The following is a 21882-nucleotide window of genomic DNA, read 5'->3' as shown; positions in this document are numbered from 1 at the left end:
AATATTTTGATTTTTGACTGAAATATTCCACATAAACCGTTTATGTGGATGCTTGAATAATTCAACGCCCTATCCAGTTTCTAAGGGTAAGAAAGAAAGAAAGGAAAAAAAAACAAGGGCAAATATTTTATGCTTAGTTCATTTCATAAATAAAGATGATAATTATCTCTCCAGAATCAGTACTTCATCAGATCAACTTAACATTGTATATGCATATGACCGCAACAGAGTAAGCTAAAGTCTACACTCTACAGCATGTAGAGGCAACTAAAACAAATGAACAAAAAAAGATTAAAAAGAAAAAACCAATGCATCTTCAGTTCATCCTAACAAGTCCAAATGAATTGCAGGTGCCCTTAACATGTTTCAGTTTAAAATTGCTCTTTGTTCCACAATTTCCATGTCAATTGATCACCATATTCAAATTCAATAAGATGCTCTTTCTACTGTTCGTTTCACCTAGTTAGGATTGAGTTGTATTCAGAACCAAGCCTTTCAAGTCTGTCATTAGTCCCTCCAGAAACTCCCTTTTACTTGGAATTCTATCAGAAGAACAGTCTTGTTCCTACAAAAGAATGAAGAAAAAGGATTTACCAAAATTTGACAAACAATAGCTAAAAGGTTAACGATAATAAAAAGAGAAGGATAAACGATGCAAACTTCATTTATCACGTCCATAATCAACTGCTACTTGGTATAGACCAATCATACATCATAGTCCATGTATTTTTTTTTTTTTTTGATAAGCAGATTATAGTTCATGTATAAGAACATAGAGAACACCTACCTGACCACAGAGTTTAGAAAAATAATTCAGCAGATAGCGTCCCTATCGTACCACTCACTTTCCAAGTCAGAAAAATAATATTTGCAGGGTTCTACATTTCCAGCAAATATCATGGAAAAAATCAGGAGTCTCTCTTCCCAAGTCACATTTCTTTGACCCAGAATACAGGTGAATCAATGACTGGCATTCTAGAACTACAGTAACATCAAACAAGTAGAGGTAATATTTGAATTGTTATCAGAAGGCTCAGTTCGGAAGGAGTACAAATGCAAATTTGTAGAGTGTAAAACCTTGTATTTTGTTTTATTTTGTATGTATTTGCACTCTACAAATTTGCATTTGCACTCCTTCCAAACTGAGCATTAAGTAACAGAAGTTCTTCAAGGCTCAATTTGGAAATCGTGCAAATACATACAAAATACAAGGTTTTGCACTCTACATATTTGTATTTGTACTCTTTCCAAACTGAGCCTCAGGAACATTAACATAGAAGTACCAACTGAAAGGAAAAAGAAACAAACATAAAGATTTCAAAAATAAAAAACACATTGAACTAAATTATTATTAGTAACTAAGGCACATGGAGTCCAGAACAAATTTAGTAGTTTTTCTTTTTGGATCAGTACTCACGTCATCAGTTGCAGCTGCTAGTAGAGACAAAAGGGTTACTGTAGCAGTCTGGTAATCAACTAAGATCTTATACGCCGAGCTTTCCAATTTTTCCTGGCATATTCATATACATTTCTAAGAAAACTAGAAACAGAAACATCATAAAGAAGGAAGATGATAAAAAATATATATTTCTTATTTGATGACTAAAAACATGGTAGAAGTAGTAAGAAATGATTTAAGTGCCAATAATTTAACAATGGATATGGCATGAGATAGAATGGAATGGTGAAACAAGATTTATGTAGCTGACCCATGTAGTTGGGATAAGACTTGGATGATGATGACAATGACGACTAATTAACCAACTAGATAAGAACCAACAATATTAAATAAAAGGCACTGTAATGTACCAGGGCAGCAATCTTCTGCAGGGATGTCAGTAGGTCAGGTTAAGTGTAAACCTGCCTTGACCCGACCCCATAGGATTGAGCTCGAATCAATCTTGATTGGGTTTCAGGTTGGGCTTGGATTGAGGCTGACCTGCACTGAGCCAGATACATTGACATAACTTCTGCTAAGAATAGCCGTTCTGTTCCTTGGACAGGTCAGGTTGGGTTTGACTTTGGGTCAAAGGTCTGGCTTGAGCCAAACCTGACCCATTGACATTTTCTTGTGGACAATTTTGGCAAGAGAGGAATGCAAAAAAATTTCAAGACAGAAGGTTAATCCAAGGAGTTAATGACAGAAAACACCCTGGTGAGAATGGTGTATTGGGTAAAATCATTGCTCGACTTTATCTCGATGACAACATTAGAGAATGGCAGATTGTCACTTGTTCTTTCATTGGCTAGAGTACCTACAACCATACTTTCATTACCACTCATGACTTCATCTGCAATCCTGGGAGTTCAATAGGGGGAGTTGTTCAAGAATTGTTATGGTGCAAACTTGGCACTATCCTCTAGACCCAATAGGACATAGTGGCTCTACACAGGATGAATTACTAGCTGTATTGCAAGGGCTGAGGCAGGGTAAATCCCTAAATTATGGAAATGTAGTAATGGAGGGGACTCAAATGTGGTGGTGGGCTTGTTTAAGCACAACATGATAGATGCTTGGAAATACGAGCATATTATATGAGAGAGGCCAAAAAACTGGATAGGGACTCCCCTAAATGGATGAAGTGTTTGTGTCAAACACATATTGGAATTTGATACTCCATGGATTCTTGAATACTTCTATATGGCATTTTTCTTTTCCTCCTTGATTATTCAATGTAAATTAACAGTTAATGTATACAATGAATGACATTTTTCAATGATATGTCACTAAAAAAATCTTTTAGACTTTCATGTTTATGATGCTAAAATACAAAAAAGTATGGACTATTCTATTAGCTTATACTTTTCTACAGATGTGTCTCTTGGTCCCTGTTTCTTCTTCTTGTCAAGTCAGACTCCAACACATCTCATTCTGATTCCTTGTGTCCATGTAAACTTCTTTCTGCTAAACACAGAGAGCTGCCAATAGCATCACTGATGCCTTGGCAAGACAAGGGATAAATAGAGACTAACTTTTGGCAATGGTCCTCCAGGCTAACTTATTGTAGCATAATGATTGAAGTAGAGTAAGGTAACAAGAGCTACCCTACCAAATGGGGGTGCTTGACACATTTACTTCCCTGTATATCATTCTCTCAAAATAAATCAATAAAATTCACAACTTTTACCGATCAAAAATAAATAAATAAAAGGTACTGGATCCCCCAAAATGCATAGATGTTTGCTCTATGTTAAAATATGTTGAAGTCACTCAGTAACTGGTAATTGAAACTCGTATATTTTACCAAAAAAAAAACAAAAGAAATTTGTATCTACTTATTTGCTTTTATGATGCATGGACTAGAGTAAAATGCCTTCAACAATCCGATGTGAGAATTCTGAATTAATAAGCAGAAAATGGTTTTGAAAAGTCATAATACATGGGGCAGATTCAGGAATCTGTTTCTATTTTTCAATTTTTGGAAGGAGTAGCATTAATTATAAGCTTAAAGGTTACCCAACAACTACTAAATTCCAAACAAACAAATGATAACCCATGGTAACTCTTTGAAGAATAGCCTCCCAATAGAGCTTGGCTGTATACTCCTGATGTTGATCTAGCAAGGCTACTTGGTAAAGAGTGTAGCTGAATGAGGTGTTCTACCTTGTTTTTTTTTTTTATTTCTTAAGGTTCTAGGCCCAAACATAGACATATTTCCTCAGTCACAGCATTTGTTGAATCTCAAACAGATATTCTGTTTTGATTTATCTCCAATGGTATAAATAATGTGTTTTAGCATCTTTCTCAGAGAACTATTGGCTTGAATATTCTTAATTTCTATCATTAATTTATCAAAAAGAAGGGAAGGCAAAAGAAAAGAATAAACATATATGGAAGTTGGGAACATCCAATTAGAAACATATAGGCTCATATTCATGACAAAGAAAAAGGATAGGAGATTAGTTGTTGTTACCCGCCAAGTGCATTTATTTCCCTTGTAAAAATATTCAAGCTACAATTCATGAATCCTGATGAAAAAAGTGTATAGATGCACGATATTTTCCTACAATACATGTAAGAAGCAATACAAAATGCATACCCTCAACCGAGAAACCGCAGCAGAAATGGCCCTTCCAGGGGCTTGGAGAGCTTTATTGTGCACCTAGGAAAAACATGAAAAGAAAGAAAGATTGAAAAAAAAAAAAGAAAAGATCCCTTCATATGAGGCAGCATTAATTAATAGAAATGCAAAAGAATAGCAATATGAACACACTAACCTGAAAATAGAGTAGAGAAACAACCTTTGGCAGAAGAGCAACTGGATCAGTTTCAGCAGAAACTTGAGACATCAGATCCTGACAGTCACAGAAACAAGGCTTAAATGATGATGATGATATAGATACATACAGGTATTCCTTTAATCATCCAATTTCCAGACACTTCCCAGAATCCAAGAGAAGGCATACCTTACGATATGAATGCAAGAGTGTCCTCTCCAATTTCTTATCGAGTTTCTTTAAGAGAATTCCACTGCAAAAAAGTAAAAGTGTCAAACTTATATCAGGTTCTAGACAAAGATATGACAGAGACGGGGATAATAATGAGCATCATTACCTTTCCTCTGCAAGTGTTCTGAGCATAGTCATGAATGTATCCACTCGCTGTCACATAAGGTTTACATTTATTCAAGTTATGTAAAGTAGAGAAGTATGAAATTATATATATATATGTATGTATGTATGTATGTATGTGAGAAGTATGAAACTATATATAAATAGAAAGAAACACAAAAGAAAAGATTTAAATTGTTGCAAATAATTACTGTGATAAGAACTTGTCAGGAAACACATATATAGAGCCGTTTAAATTATCAAAGTATTCTAGGTCCTTACAAGTGAAAGCTAGACTGCTTCTTACATAGAAACAAAGTATATAAGCATCGGTTACTTATAGGAATCATAGGGAAAGAACATTTAGTGGGACTCTACAGTAAGCCACAACTTAATATCATAAAAACTTCAATGAGGGATGAATTACGTCATTTTCTGCATGTTCACTTACCTTTCCTTCTAAAGCCTCGATTACAGCAAGAGCCTTAACTGAAAGAGATCCATCTAAGCTCTTTGCCTGCATTTAAAAAATGAAATAAATGAAGGTGAAACAATCATAGCAGCATTTCACTCTTAACCATGAGTATCACAAGTTCACATGAGAAACTGATTTTCATACAAGGGGTATTCTTTCACCCGATCCCAGTGAAGCAGACTCTGGATTTTGAGATTCATCAATTTCAATTCCACTCTTCAGTTTGTTGTGCATGCCCTACATGGCATGGGATTGGTTATATTCTTAATCAATCAAATTTTAGAGTCAATATAATTCTAACACATATAAATTAAGACCTCTGAATATAAACATTACCAAGTTAAGTAAAAGCATGTCAACCATTGGAGTAGCAGTTGTTCTCAGCAGATGCCTGTGTAAAATAACCTGTGAAAGAGAAGTCAACATCTACTTTAAAAGCAGACTACTCAAATATGTATATGAATGGAGGACTTCCTTTTCTAAAGAGAAGAAAGCCATTAGTGGGAGAAGAGGCTTCAGAAAACCATCTGTCATAACCTGAATGGAGGACTTACTGAGGTTGATGGATCATCTTCAAACAATTCCAAAGCTTTTTCATATAATTGCATATTTAAGAAGGCCTAAAAAGGAAAGATAACCAACTATTCAGTCCAGCAATATCCACAATCCTATAACCAACTATTCACACACACATGTATATATGAATACATGCATAGTTTCATACATCTATACAAAAATATGCAAGCCCTTGGAGATAGGAGATCAGATGCCTCTGTTTATGGACAACTGTAACTTTTATTAATACTGAAAAGAATCGGTATGTACAGTATGCCAAAGCATCTCTGTTACAAATAGGCCGGTTTCAGCCACCTAACCCAAATTTGGGTTTTACATTCATTTTACTAAACCCCAAAACAACTACTTCCTATTTACTCCTTGTTTGTCTAGGGTATCTGCCAAGCCGTTTGCTGATCTCTGCACCCAAGTAAAAATGGCACTTATCTCCTTCCAGTTATGTGCAAAATGTATTAGAATGAATCTTCGCCTAGGTTCAACATTTGGTCCTTATTCATTTACACTAGTCATGGATAAATTAATCGATAAAACTAGATATAAATTAAATACAAAATTAGGTTAATGGACAACAGCATTAGAAACAAGAGGTTTTAAAAATATGCAGGACTAAAACAGAATATATGCAATGTATATTTAATAATTACAAGATGCAATACTCTTAGGCCCCATTCGTTTTTTTGATAAGTCATTTACCTGGGTAAATGCACTTACCCAGGTAAGTGCAACATTTACCTGGGTAAATGCACTGCCCAGGTAAGTGCAACATTTACCCGGGTAAGTGCATTAACCCGTGTTCCTTTGATCATAAGTGTTTCCCAGGTACAATAAGCAGGACTAAAACAGAATATATGCAATGTAAGTTTAATGATTACAAGATGCAATACTCTTAGGCCCCATTCGTTTTTTTTTTTTTTTTGATAAGTCATTTACCCAGATAAATGCACTTACCCAGGTAAGTGCATATTTACCTGGGTAAGTGCATTAAACCGTTTCTTTTGATCATAAGTGTTTCCCAGGTAAGTTAAACAATTGGCCATTTTTACCCATAATGTTTGACAACTTTCCTCCCAAGAGGGTAAGTTACCTACCCACCGGAAGATGAGTATCATTAAGTGATACCCATGGGAAAAGCAATTTACCATGGGACCCACAGTTACCCAAAAACGAACATGGACACTCCCCCCCCCCCCCCCACATTTACCCAAAAATGAACAGGGCCTCAGGATTAGAGACCAAGAGATAACTCAATGTGACCTCCCCCTTTACCTTGGTTCAATAATTCATAACAAAGGAGAGACTGAGGACAATGTTGCAATAGAATTAGAGTGGGATAGTCAAAATGGAGGGTTCACCCAAAGTCTTATGTGATAGGCAAATACCACTTTGACTAAAGAGAAAATTCTATAAAACAGTTGTAAGGCAGCTACATTGTATGGAGCAGAGTGTTAAGCAGTTTAGAAACAGCATGTCCAAAAAGTGAGTGTGGCAGTAATGTGAACGCTTAGATGTGGATGAATTGTAAGGACAGGGCTAGAAATGAAGTCAATAGAAGGAATGTAGGAGCTCCAATAGATGATAAAATGAGAGAAAGTAGATTGATATGGTTTGGTCACATGCATAGAAAAGCATCTACAGCACCTATTAGAAAAAGAGATATGTTACAAGTTGAAGGGGCTAGAAGAGCTAGGGGCAGACCAGAAAGGACTTGGTGGAAGCAATAAGAAATAATTTAAGTGCCCACAATTTAACAATGGATATGGTACTGAACAGAATGGGATGGTGAAACTAGATCAAGGCATACATCCAAAGTAGTTAAAACATATTGCTTAAGACTTAGAAAAAGTCAGGGTTGACAGGGAAAGGATGGATAGCAAATCCTCACTTTTATTGCAAAGCCTTTGTAGCTTAAAGCTTGTAAAGCTTTCCCGTGGAGGCATGGATTCATGGTTTTTTTATCGGTATGCAAACTAAGTAATGGATCCAAACCACATTCTAAATAAATTGGTGAACATGAAAAGGTAAAGCGAATATTGACACCATTGAAAGACAGATAAAGGCAGGACATGGTAAAAAGATGCAGATTATTAGACAACAGATATAAGTAGGCTAACCTCATCTAATTTCTTTTGCAGATTATCAAGCAATCGCTTCATTTTCTCTGTATTTTCCGTAAGTAATGCCTTCCTTTTCTCCTTCCATGCAGTAAGCAGCATAGGTCTCAAATAGTTTGCCAAGGGTCTAAGAAATGTATATGGATCATCCACAACTATCAAATCAAACCATGTCAATTGTCAAAAATAGGATCTCAAGCAAAAATTCAACCAAGAGAACTAAATATACTCATTGTACAACAGACCTTGTCCTTCAAGATCTGGGCAAAGCATCAAGATTCTTTGCACTATCCATTCTTCAGAAGGAATAAGGTTGTCCTCCTTCATTTTATCCAAATCCTTTTTCGCACTCAATTTTGCCTCTTGCACTTGTGAAGAACTTGATTCCTTGTTTTTCCGCTGGTTTTTCTTCGCTTTTGTTGAAAGATTTTCCTGGTTATCAGGACTACTTTCAGCTGTCCCAATCCTTGTATTACCTGTTGGTTTTCCTTTCTTCTTCTTTGATCCTTTCTCAGATGCATTTTTATTACTTCCCTCATTACCGGTTTCATTCAACTCACTGAACTGACCAGAATCATGTCCAACTTTAGCTTTGCTGACCAAGTTTAAATCTTCATTTAGCCCTTGACCAGGTCTTGAATAATTGAAGGCTTCTATCTCTTTTTCCATTCGATCAAACACATCCTAGCCAAATAAAGAGACACAAAGTTACTGCAAGCATTAGAGTTTTAAAGAAAAGAAAATAGTAATAAATAAACAGCATCAACATAAACTTTTGGAGGTGCCACTTTTGTAACTGAATATAGTAATAAAGGAAAGGTGCATTTTACAGTATGCACCTCACCTAGGTCCTAGGTGCAGGACCTTCAAAAAGGCATGCACCTGGTGCACCTTGCGCTTCAGCCCAGGCGTGTATGCCTTTTTAATTTTTTGCTCCTTTTGCTCTTTTTTGAACCTAACGGCTGGGCCAGGGGCTTTGCCCCTGGACCCCTGACCAAGCTCCTTGAGGCAAGCCCAAACAAATTCATGTTAGGGTCTTAAATTCTTAATCCTTACGCAAAAATAAAAGATTTTATAATATTAATTGTCTGTTAAAAAGATATTTTACTAGGTTGAATGAATGAACAACATTAGCAAATAGAAAGATAAGATTAAAAAAATTGCATTCATGTGAAACTTGAGGCAACACCAATAATGACAAAACTTAATCAATTTTTTTTTTTAATTTTAACATTCCATTCTATTTCTTTGGTAATCAGAATGAAATATATAAAGACCTATTGTTTCTGTTGAAACAGAGAAAATAGGGGAAAAAAAGAAAGGAAAGCAATCAACAAACTTTTGTTTCAACATACAATACGGCCCTAGATAAATTAAATTGTGGAAATGAGATTCATTTAGCAAACCCCAATAGATAACAAGGCTTTTCCATATAGAGATAGTACGAAATTATGGATCATACATTAATAGAATTAATAATAGCATTTTTAGTCCAGAATAATACTGATAGAAAAGGTCAACAGGCCAAATCAATCAAAAGGGATATAGCTTGCATTTCATTGTGGTTCAAATAATATCATGGAAAGAGTCGAAAGACAATTTTAAAACATTAGACAATTTGGAATATAAATAAGATGTAAGCACAAAGAGGACAAGAGGCAAAAAAGTTGACAGACACCGCTATACATTTAGTGTTTGTTTCTAGTAATATTGAAAAGCATTAGAATATCTGTTATATAGGTGGTGTCATAATATTTTTAAAGTGCCACTAAACCAAGCATAACAAGTATCACCATTTCCACCCCTGCAATTTATACATTACCGCTAGAAAAATTCTACAACACTCCAATACCCCATTAAACAGTTCAATTTCACCTCTTCAAAATAATATCTACAATATATCATTTTTTCAAGGTAAAGTATATTGTATTAAAACAAAAAAGAGATTGCAATACTTGGATCGTGGAGATCCTTAAAAAAACACTTCCACTCTCTTCATTGAATATAATGTTAGCATTGGAGATCATGTGAAGTGGAAACATCTTTGATGGAGTAAGAGATTGTAATACTTGGATCGTATCTTTTACCTTTGCTTGCGTGTAGGCTAGCTTTATCACTAATGGTTAAACTTGTAAAACTATTTCCTTATCTCAATTGAATCCTTTAGACTCCTACATTTGGTAAGATCTTACTTCTTAGAGACTATAAGCTGGATATAAAGAACAAGGCTTTTGTGCCAGGGATAGATCTCCTAGGTGGGACCTAATTAATACCTTAACAGGCACAATGTATACTGCCATGTGATTGGTAGTATCATTTTATCCTTCATAAAAGTTACAATCTTCTTTTCACCTTAAATCTTGGATGCCATTTATACCCAATTGGAACACTATTATGCCACCTTAAACCAAAGCCAAAAGAAAGGGATCTTCAAAACAATGAATTTCAGAATGGAAAACAAATCCAAGATGTCTATCTGGAAGTTACAAATTGTTTCCTACCACCAATGCAATCCTACCAACGACATGCAAGAGGTACAACAATGCCTAAAAAACATTCAGATGCACCTCAACTCAGAAATGCCTTTACCCAAGCCCAATTATATGGGGTAAGCTTCAGATACACCTTTTTTATCAATAACTTTGAAAAATTTTATTGATTAAAATGCTTTAGGATACAACAAGAAGTTGCAAAAGAAATCAGCATAGTAAGCTGACCCAGTACAGAATTACAAATGTGCCCAAAACATATATGTTCTTTGAACCCCTTGCTTTGCTAAGCTATCTGCCAAACTGTTGGCAGATCTCCTTACCCATCCCACCTGAATTGAGTCAGCTTCAGATACACCTAATAGCCTAGCTAGATAACTCTTGACAATGCTGGAATGAAAGCACACAAGCAATAAATGGTTTACAAAGAAAGCAACTCATTAAGAAGCATTTTCCTATAGCAGCACATCATAGAGCTTTACCTTTATGAACGCATTGCTAAATAGACAGGACTCCCCAAAGATATGTGCCTTTGCAGACTGAAAAGTAACATATTAGTGATCATTACTTTAACTCGAATGCATGTGCGGTTAATGGTGACAGTAAAACAGAATACTACCTTAAGAGCCCTCTGAACAGATGGACAAAGTGATAAAAGTTTAGATGCATCTTGTGATCCAAAAGATGGAGGTAAAATTGAAAGAGAATCAATCCTGCAATTATTCAGAAATTATATTAGAAAAAAAAAAATCAATTCCAATGCTTCATTTAAATAGCATAGAAAAGAAGGGGGAGACCATCCAAAGTTACATCTCAGTTTTGCACCCTTATTTAATTAATATAATAAGGGGCAATTACATGGTGTAATGGTAAAATCTCAGGCTGGCAAGCGTGAGAACGTGGGTTCGAGTTTGAGAGTGGCCACTTGGTGCAAAAAATGCCAAAGGTTAGGACCGTTTCCAATCTACCCCTCCCAAGACCCCATATAGCTGGGATCAACATTGGGTAATGGCCATATATCAAAAATATTGGGTAATGGCCTTTTTATTTAATTAATACTAATATAGTTGAATATTAGACTGGAGGTAGGAGATTTGCAATTTGGGATTGCCTGGATGAGGAGAGGAAATACTCCCTGGATATAGGCAAAACATTAGGAAAGCAATGCCTTTCATCCCATCCAATGAATACCTCATTCAAATGGGTTACAATAACAGCAAAGTCCGTAGCTGGCTTTCTTTCTAGAGAAGGGATAGGCAGAACTGTATTGGAGGCCAGCAGTAGGCTAGGCCTAGGTTTGGAAAGATTATGGGTTGTGGAACTAAGGGCTCCATTGCTACAATGGGTTCTGATCTTAGTAAAGTGCTACTATATACATTATAATAAATGATAAAAAATATTAATATAGTAGAATAGTTTTCTGCAAATTAAAAATCAAATACATGTCACTTTTGATGTGGGATCTGAAGCAATGAAAGTTTGAACTATAGATCAATCACTTAATAGCAACCCAAAGCCAACTTATGGATTAAATTTGCAGTGTCAGAACTTGTCCTTTCTGTGTGATCATGTTGCATTAGAAAGGTTATTCAATTAACTAACAAACCCAATATTGCACAAAATGAATTGAGTAATTGAGTAGGCCTTTGACATTTTTTTATCAGTAGACATGTATTTTATTTTAAAGTTAAGAATGAAACAAGTTTGTACAACTTGGTGGTGGGAACGTTATTCCCAGTTTAGAACACTTTTCTGTCCCAAATTACAACACAGCCCAAAATAATTGCTGCCTCAGTTCCCCTTCTAGGTCTTTGACATTCCTCAAATTAAAGTACTTTCTTTTTAGAACTTTTGTTTCTAGGGAAGGTTTTAGAAGTGGTTTTACTTTTCAAATGCCAGGATAATAACTATGAGTTAACCCTACTGAGAAACCAGTTTTTTTTCCTTGGAGAAAACTACAAATAGAGTTTTCTTACCATAGATTTTTTTATTAGTCGCTTTCAATTTGTATTACATAAGATAAAAGAATGAGATTATACACTGGAGAAGATGTGCCAAGCACCCAACAAAGAAGTTTAGGCTAGCTTTTGCTACATCCTACATCATCATCATTTAAGCCTTGTCACAACTATATGGAATTGGCTACATGAATCATGTTCTACCATTCCATACAATCAGGTTTCCCAACTTATAATCCATTAATCCTCCAATACAACTGGTTCCTGGTCACACCCAGTCATGCTAATGCATCAGCAATTATTTTTGCTTATCTTTGGGTCCATACAAAGGATGACCTCAATTGTCTAACCAGGCATCTGACTTCAATGAATTTGTATGCCCAAGTTTGGCACTTTTTTTGGAGCCATCCAATAACTACCCAGGAGTTCCAAAGTGTTTACCAAGCCTTAATCCTTGGAGTACAGCTAGTACTTCACTTGTTGAGTCCCCTTGGCTAATTATTAAAATTATTTGAGATGTTTGAGAGTAAATAACCAGGTTTGCAGATGATTGGTAGGGAGGAGGTGGTGGTCACACACTTACAATTTGCAGATGACATCATCTTGTTTTGTGACGGGGAGGAAGGGGAATTACGGAACTTAAAGAGTCTAGTGCTTCAATTTGAAAGGAAGTCCAATCTTAAAGTGAATTGGGGAAAAAGTTGTGTGGCAGGGCTCAATCTAGGCGGAGAGGAGGTAGATTCCGTAGCTAAGATTTTGGGGTGTGAAGTGGGGGGCTGGCCTTTGCAATATTTGGGCCTACCACTAGGAGAGAACCCAATGGTTGAGAGTTTTTGGTACCCTGTAATTGAAAGATTCTCCAAGAGGTTAGCAAATTGGAAGAGGAATTACATCTCTTTAGGGGGTAGAATAACCTTAATCAAGTCAACCTTAGCCAACCTGCCAGTTTATTTCCTGTCTACCTTTAGAGTACCAATGAAAGTAGCTAACCAGTTAGAGAAGATAATGAGGGATTTCTTGTGGGAACCAGGGGATACTAAGAAAGATCACTTAGTGAAGTGGGAGATGGTTTCTAGGAGTAGGGATGATGGAGGCCTTGGGTTAGGAAATATAAGATTAAGAAACATGGCTTTGCTGGGGAAATGGATTTGGAGACTACCGATGGAACGGGGCAGACTTTGGTCTAGAGTGATTGTTAGTATTCATGGATTGGCAGATAACGGCTGGGATGCAGGACTCGACCCTGGGGCTTCTCAGTGTTCTCCTTGGAAAGCTATTCAAGGTATTTTGCCTCTTATGCTTCCTTATTTCAAATATGATGCCTGCGTTGGAAATAAAGTCTTGTTTTGGGAAGATGTTTGAGTTGGTGAAAACTCCCTTAGAGATAGATTTCCTTCTATTTACTCCTTGTCTGAAAACAAGAGAAAAGTGATCTCTTTAGTGTTTGTTGATAACTCCTGGGATTTGGGCTTGAGAAGCGGTCTAAGGGATTCTGAAATGGAGATGGTTGATGATTTGATCACTCAGTTAGGGGAAGTCTTTCTTGATCAGTCCTGTAGAGATAGCAGAATTTGGAAACCTTCCCCTTCTGGTTTTTTCAATTGCTCTTCTTTATATAACATTTTGCTTCAGACCTCTAACCTTGTAGGGAACTTTCCTTCAAAGGAGGTGTGGGTAGCCCTGTACCCCCTAAAATTCAGGCCTTTTGTTGGGAAGTGGTACTCCAAAAAATCAACACCTTGGATTTATTGCAGAAAAAGAGGCCAAATATGTGCCTCTCCCCCCATGTTTGTTGCCTCTGTTTGGGTTCTGGTGAGACAATTTCACATTAACTAATCTCATGTCCCTTTGTGTTCTTTATTTGGTCTTGGTTCTCTTCTCTCTTTGGCTACAGGTGGACTCCCTCCTCAAGCGTGGTGAACCTCTTTGATCCAACTTTTTACAGGCAACCAACGGTTCGTGGAAGGATTATGTGGAGAGCCACTAGAGCTGCTGTATTGTGGTCAGTGTGGGAAGAAAGAAACAATAGGATCTTTAAAGGCAGATGTAGATCCAAGGAAGAGGTTGTGGAAGGAATAACTACTAAGGTTATCCATTGGTTGAAATCCCGTGATCTTTTTAAGGATTTCTCAGTTGAAGACGTTTATAGAAGTTGGAGTATTATGGCATCTACTACTACTTCCAAAGCTATGATACAGAAAGTTTGGTCCCCACCGGCACAACAAAGGGTGAAACTGAACTTTGATGGAAGCTCTATAGGTAATCCAGGCCCATCTGGTATAGGAGGTGCTTTCAGAGATAATGAAGGCAAGATAATGGCTTTGTTTTCAGGTCCAATAGGAGTTGGAGATTCCTTAAGAGTGGAAATCTTGGCACTACATCAAGGTGTAAAACTGGCCAAACAGTTGGGGCTATAGCAGATTGAGATAGAGGGAGACTCCAAGTTGGTAATTGGGTGGATGCAATCAGGGCAGCTGGGAATTTGGCAATATAGACAGCTGATAAGGGAAATTCTTAGCATAACAAGGGAGGTGGGTGTTTGGTTCAAGTGGGTAAGGAGATCAGTAAATGGTTTTTCTGACACCCTAGCAAAACAAGGGACTGCAAGGGAGAGTCTTTTTTGGGCAGTGCTGTAATGTTTGATGTTTATTGGATCAACCTTTTCTAATAAGGGTTGAATTCTGTATTTCAAGTTAATTTATCTCTAATGAAAGTTATCATTTCTGATAAAAAAAAAATTATCATTTTGTTTTTTGGGAGTACATAATCATGTACTATTCTTTTTAGGGAGTAAAATCTCTTTCACAAAAGCATCCCCTCATCCCAAGAACTGGAAGTAACTATTATTTTAGAGGTTATTCCTCTGTGTGAACTTTAGTTTCATCATCATCCAGCATGTGGGTACATAAATTTGTTCATGTCACATGGACAAGATATTCTTGTTTACCAGATAAATCATTAAACAAGAAGAACCAGGATAATGTTGTGCAATCCAGAACAGAACAAAACAAAATAAAATGCATTATTGTAGTCCTTACCAACCGGCATGTTCAATAGCATCCTCTGCAGCAGCATCCAACATCTCAATCATCGAAGGGTGAACAAAAACAGTATCTAGTAGAATACCTTCAGGATATCTGGACTAAATTGGAGTGCATAAACACATTTTTTATTACATAAGGATCAAAAAAGCATCCTTGAGCAGAAAGTTCAACAATCGAAATGTTAACAATTATTTCTTGCAAAAATAATATAACATAAATAAAATACATTCTGCTACCTGTAAGTATTGCTTAGGCTGGGGTATTGCAAGTTTGTAAAGAACTTCATAACTGATAAAAGAATTCTGTAGTGCAAAAAAAGAAAAAGTTTGAATAAAGAAATAAAAATAACAGAAATTGGAAATTGCAAGGCACCAAACCATTATTCAACAGAAAAAAAAATGACAGTAACAAACAAAGTAAAAGGAAAGATCTTAAAGGACCCAGTAAAAACTGCAAGGAATGCTGAATAAACAACTAACAAGGTCACAGTCTGAAGGGATGAGTTAATGACTTTTTTTGTGAAAAGAGATTAATGGGATAAAGTTGACATAGGCACGGAAACAAACAGACAGAAGGAAACAAAAAGAAGTCTGCTAGAGAATGGATGAGTGAATCTGAATATGGGCAAAGGTGTATGACATTTCTAGCAAGAACGTAATCTAGCAGCATCCAATTAGCAAATCCTCTAAACACGCTGTAGTTTCGAACTTCCAAAATTAAGAGTGTGATTGAAACTTCAATTATCCCTGACCAGTAACCACCCATAATTTAGATCTACACTTTGTTTGGTTTCAGCTACAATCCTTAATTTCACATCTGCTGTGACTCACCCAAAAGAATTCCATATTTGCACCCCACATCATGCAATATCCATCAGCCTTGATAAAAGTTAATAAGGCCAAAGCTCCAGAAAAATTTTGACTTATTACAATATCCATTAGCCTCTTTGAACATTCTCATAATCAAGCAGCAAGTAATCATCTGGTATCCAAGATTTTTTTGAGTAAATTCACAAATAATGGACATAAATCCTGAGAGTGCCCTTATATGGTACAGTTGTAAAGGATAGAATGATACAAGATTTGTTCATGTAGCTCTAAAACACAGGATTTGTCTTCTAGCCAAGTAAACTACCCAAAATCCAAAAGGCTACAAATGCATTAAGGATTAAAGGTTCAAACCTGTGAGAAGAAAGAATCTACACTCTCTTTTTGTGCATGGGCAAACACCTGTACACCCAATTGTACAAACAATTACCATTACAGATAATATATGTATATGTATGTATATACTAAAGAAAAACAGAAGGAAGATTAGATCCAATACAGCTGGCGTCCAATGAACTCCTGCACGAAGTGATCCAAGGATCTCCCCGCCTTTTACAAGCCCATTAAACAAGGAATGGAAAAAGGCAGATTCAACAGCCACACCATTGGCTCCATCTATTTCCTGCAGTAGTTGCTGTAAAGAGCTCCAGACCGTTGACAAATTAGTTGGAACTGTTATACCCCTGGCAGCTCCACGAACCATGGCACTAACACGTGTGACATACATAGGTGTATACAGTTGCCCACCTTCCAATCTCCCCTTCACCTGGATGTTAGGCAGTACAATAAAACTTACAAAATAATCCACTACAAAACTGCATACGCATGTATCCTAAGAATCATTGCAAGTATCAACAGAACTTACAATGCTCCCAATGCGAGGCTCCAACACAGTTGCCACCAATTCTGAGCCCACATGCAATTGCGCAGCAAGTTCCGCCAGAGCAATCTGACTACACTCCTGAAGCCGCTCGTTGATTTCTTCCGCTACAGTATCCCAATAAGATTGTGATATAATTTCTCCCTGTATCAGCATAAGACCGGAATCATCCGAAACTATTTGATGAGCTTGCTTCTCAACATGATATAAGTCCACCCCAATAATGTCAGCAAGTTCAATCAGAGAAACACGTCCCGATTTCTTAATCTCTGCCACCATTTCAAGCTTTAATTGATCCTATTGTAACAGATCACCAAATTAGCATTAATAATGTAGAATAACAAGTAAAACCCTAACACGAGCTATTAGAGTTTGCTAGGAAACCATGTGGTAACATCTAAATCATGAAATCTATGTAATTCGATCAGATTGGCATAGAACGAACGTGAAAAAATAAAAAAGACGAATTGAAAACCATCAAACGAAAATCAGATAAGAAAAGAGGTAAGCATACAGGTGTTATATATTCTTTTCCGGTGACAGTGTGGAGAAGCTCGAAATCGATGATTTGAAGCTCTTGAAGCTTTTGAACTAATTCAACTACGTTTCTTTCCGACAATCTGATGCTCGATTTTGCTTGTTGAGCGAATTCGAACTGTCTCTGCAATTCCAGCAATTCGTCATCCATCTTCTCTAATTCGAGCTTTCGGCGGGAGATCAGATGATGTGTGTTCTTCTAATTCAGTTTCAGTTCAGATCATAGCACTAGCGTAGAGTTCAGCGCGAATACGTTTTGTGGGTTAACGTTTCGTGGACGAATCATATATAAATCACCGTCAATCCTCGACGATTTTTTTATCGATTCGGACAGGTCCGACAATTAGGTTAGGGCTGCAAAGTGCAAACTGCAATATGATAGGATCCAGTTATATCTGAACCCGAATCACACCCCGATAGATCGGATCCAGATGACAATTAATCGCGTTATATCTTTATCTTCGTTTTTTTGGGTAAATACAAAAACCTCCCCTGTGGTTTCTGACAATCATAAAAACCTTCCCTCAAGTTTTACTTTAAACTCTACGCATACCTCCCTTCCGTCAATGAGCCAGACAGAAAATGTTCAACGATGCATTAATTTTTCAAAATGGCCATCTTACCCTTTTAAAGGATTCTCGAGCCCAGTTATCATTCTCGCATGACATGAAAACGTCATCCCCACAGATTAAAGATTTGAAGTATGTAGACTATAGGCAATAGCACCAATAGGCAAAAGCACGTGCAATTCAAGTTCCTCATGTTGGTAATCTGAAAAGTATGTAAACCATTCCTGTGTGGCAGTGTCCCTCTTTCTTTCAACCTCCTTCTTCTCTATTTTTTGAGAGAGAGATTGAGGCCAACCTCATTAGGCTCCAATGGGAAGACTTTGAATAATACATGCAAATGCATTCCAAAATCCTTGGCTAGAACAACAAGAAGTCAACTGTCGACGTCGACCTCGCTAGCCTCGGCGGCGGCGTGAACATCTCCCACATCTTCTACGATTTCCAACAACATTGCTTCGCCCTCAAAGTCGTTGGTAAGAAATGGATGCTTCGTCGAAGGTGTCCTCCACCTCCTCAGTAACCCTCCTGTCAAGCTTGACTCCCAAGACCTTCTCCAGATTGATAACAATAAATTCCACCTCCTCCTTACTGTCTGCAGCATCCTTGGAAGTCTCTGCCAACCACATCCCTCATGCTCCTCCACCCCTTCTGTCGTCCGCTACACATCTACCCTCTGCATGGGTTGCGCTGCCTCCATCGCCGCATCACTCTTCCAAGAAGGGGCGGGGTAGGGCATTGAGTGATTATTTGGACGATGACGAGAAAGACAACAATAGCACTGTTGTTGCTGGTGCTAGCAAGAAATTACAGAGAGAAGGGAATGAGATGTTTGGATATGGTGGATCGAGAGGAAAAACAGGGTCATCTGGACAATTAAAGAAAAAGTCAGAAACCAGGTCAAGAGCTACTGTGCTTTCTGATCTTTGTGGTCCAGTAGAATGGATACCCATGGCAAAACTTCATTTTGAAATAGTAGAGCAACATGGAAATAACTGGCCTGTCAATGAATCCAAGGGAAGGCCATGGTTTGGATTGCTTACATTGCTGAGGAACATCCAAAACATTTTGTCATCGACACATGGTCCAAGGGGCGTGTAACATTAGAGTTCGTCTCCTTGGTGTCCTTGCTTTGATGAGTAGTTTACTTGCATGATTGAGTATTTCCAATGTGATTCTTCTTGAGGCATGGCACTGGTGACTCTGAACCCCTTTTCTCTGTTTTTTCAGTAACAAGTATTCTTAATTTATGGGTTGCTTAAAGGAAAAGTCTCCTCTTCAAAAAAAAAATGTGTAATTAATTATGATGGGTAGCAAAACCACATGTGGTAAAGAGAGTAAGAAATCATCATCACTAATTCCTTGCTCTCCTCCATCTTGAGCATCTTCAAGTGTTAGAAGCCGCACAACAGGGACGATGTAGGTGTCAAAGCAAGAAACAAGGGACAGCTGCATCGCAATGATGAAGACAGAGAGGGCATTGGGTGGGTGAACCAAATATAGACGAGAAAACCACACAGTTCATTATAAAGTTGTATACAACCCACATCTTAGATCTCGAACGGCAAATTGTTAAAGTTCGATGGATTGACTCAGCAATCAAGGATGGAAGATTGAAAGAAGAGGAAGAAATCGGCAAAGAAATAATATGAAATAAACGGAAAGAAATAGAGGATAAAAAGGTTCCTCCTTGAATGGATGGAGTTTGGATGAGAGATTGCGTCCTACGTTGACGTTCCTCCTCTTAACGGATAAATTGGGATAGGAAAAGAGGGTGAAGAGGTCCTTAGGGGGAGGAGGAGAAGAGGATAACACGTCGATAGGGGTATTTTAGTAAAAACGGATGCAAACCATTTGCACAAAGGTAAAATATGTATTTGGGGAAAAATTGATTCACCGGTTTAACATTTTCTGTCTTGGTTATCAACGGAAGGGAGGTTTTTGTCATACTAGGGGAGGTTTTTACTAAGGTGAAATGACAGAAAAGTTTTATGATTGTCAGGTTTTTATTAAAGTAAAATTACAGGAAGATTTTTATGACTGTCAGGAGAGCTTTTTTGTATTTTACCGTTTTTTTAATAGAAAGGTGCTATAGAAGACGAGGGGTGAGGCCCACGAACAAATAGAAATAAAGGAAAAGGAAAAGTAAAAGAGTGATGTTGCAAGTTAAAGCTTAAGACACCTGTAGGACAGGTTTGCACATTATTACACTAGTGCCAAGTTGATGTAGTTTTACCTCATGAAGGTATTTGGTATGGGCGTATTGCATGAGTGTTGTGTTTATACATGATTTAAGTATTAGGAGATGAGAATTAAAAGCATTTTGGACATATGTTGTATTTGTTTATTGTTGTTTATTACATGGATTTGATTATGATACCAGAAGCGCACAATACAGGAAAACCTTGTATCCAATCAATCTTAAAAGGGATAGCCAATCAGTTAATATTTATGAATTTGAATCGCGCTTCACATACACATCCAAATGTATTTGGAATATCTCCCCTTCATATCCATCTGATTTGATATTTATCAAAATTGACAAGGTTTTTATTGCTCAAAGCCCTCCAATATCATGTTTTCAAGCAGTATAGATTTATCACATTGAAATGATGTTTTATTTAAAAGTCATTTTCACATAATCCAAGAAAAATAATAGTATAAAACATTTATACTTGATCAAGTGACCAACTAACCAAATGCCTATGAGACACCATCCAATCCAAAATCAATTTGGATGGACCAACAAGACTTACTGGATTGGACCAATCCAGTCCAAAATATTTATTAGATTGGATTGGACCTGCTCCATTCGTAATAAATTTATAGTGGATTGAGTTGGATTAAGCCAATATCTGATCCATTGACATAAGACAAGAATATAAGTGTCAATGGACCAGGTTTGGGTTGAAACTAATCTAAATCAAAACGAATTTGAACCAATTAAATGGTCCAGACGTTGAATTCGATTGGTCTAAAATATTCATTGGACTGGATTGGACTTGATCCATTTATAATGGACTCACATTGGACTGGATTGGACCAAATCCAATCCAATTGACACCCCTACCTACACAAAACCACAATGCCAAAGACACCCTTGTATAGTGTTTGGTTGTGATTATTATAAACAAATACTAATTTCAAGACCAGAAACTACCTATTTTTTGCATTAATCAATTTTTAGTGCAAAATTTACTTCCACTCCACTTTTGGAAGTAGATTTTGCTACTATTTTGAAGGCAAAAACTTAAAAGGAAAAGAAAAACAAATTCACCTCGGTTCTTCTGTATTTGCAATCTTATTAAATGCAGCCCAAAGAATTAAGGGGTTTTTACCATCCACTCCACCTCAGAATTCATAATTTGATCGTACAGTTTAGATCAATGTAAAGGGAAAGATGCCAAATTCATGGGATGATATTTATAGGGGGAGCTGGGAATAAATACAATTGAGAAAATAATTTCCTAATTGTTAGGTGGAGTAAACACTAAAAAACCCAAAAATTAAAAGCAAACTTATACACTCAAAGTTGATCAATATTAAAATAGGTAAATTCCGATTTGCGTTTGTACTTTCTGACCAAATTTACATTTACATTGATACATGTAAAACATGAGGTCCAGTGGTCCACCCACCACCAACTTGAGCACGCACACCAGTCAAGGAAGTGGGTTCAGGGGATTGCCAAGTGGCTAAACAAGATGCATGCAAAAGGTCTCAACAATGCAATCAACTCCAGTTGCTGTCCTCGTTGCTATTGTTGTTATATTCACCATCCCTTGCCATTATGTTGATGATTCATACAATATTCCACGTGGCTTCTCCCTTGGGGAAGGAAGGTTTTGTAAATTCAATTAAACGTTAT

The 21882-nt window shown here is 37.0% G+C and overlaps 1 protein-coding gene and 1 pseudogene across 1 annotated transcript; one reads left to right on the top strand and one right to left on the bottom strand.

Moving 5' to 3' along the window:
- Positions 1-125: 125 nt before the first annotated feature.
- LOC104594669 (E3 UFM1-protein ligase-like protein) lies at positions 126-17722 on the bottom strand. The gene is made up of 20 exons (XM_010255069.3): positions 17426-17722; positions 16897-17208; positions 16531-16797; positions 16386-16433; positions 15441-15506; positions 15199-15302; positions 10822-10915; positions 10685-10741; positions 7959-8397; positions 7714-7868; positions 5581-5646; positions 5363-5431; positions 5171-5263; positions 5003-5068; positions 4556-4602; positions 4408-4471; positions 4219-4296; positions 4041-4103; positions 1418-1510; positions 126-565 (listed from the first exon to the last, which is right to left on the bottom strand). The coding sequence occupies exons 1-20, from the start codon at positions 17597-17599 to the stop codon at positions 464-466; spliced, it is 2457 nt and encodes an 818-aa protein (XP_010253371.1). The 5' UTR covers positions 17600-17722; the 3' UTR covers positions 126-463.
- Positions 17723-18030: 308 nt separating this feature from the next.
- On the top strand, positions 18031-19278 carry LOC104594668 (FHA domain-containing protein FHA2 pseudogene; annotated as a pseudogene).
- The last annotated feature ends 2604 nt before the right edge of the window (positions 19279-21882 follow it).

Source organism: Nelumbo nucifera, chromosome 2, assembly GCF_055504915.1.
Source record: "Nelumbo nucifera cultivar China Antique chromosome 2, China Antique-T2T, whole genome shotgun sequence".
Taxonomy (NCBI): domain Eukaryota; kingdom Viridiplantae; phylum Streptophyta; class Magnoliopsida; order Proteales; family Nelumbonaceae; genus Nelumbo; species Nelumbo nucifera.
The sequence above is the reverse complement of the archived record's forward strand: the minus strand, read 5'-3'. Positions and strand labels throughout refer to the sequence as shown.

Excerpts from the sequence above, each read along its gene's own strand:
- LOC104594669 (XM_010255069.3), bottom strand. The coding sequence starts at position 17,599 with ATGGATGACGAATTGCTGGAATTGCAGAGACAGTTCGAATTCGCTCAA. Across the intron at positions 16,434-16,530 it reads GAGTTCATTGGACGCCAGCT|GTGTTTGCCCATGCACAAAA; the intron begins GTATTGGATCTA and ends TTGGGTGTACAG. Across the intron at positions 5,069-5,170 it reads CGGGTGAAAGAATACCCCTT|GCAAAGAGCTTAGATGGATC; the intron begins GTATGAAAATCA and ends TTTTAAATGCAG.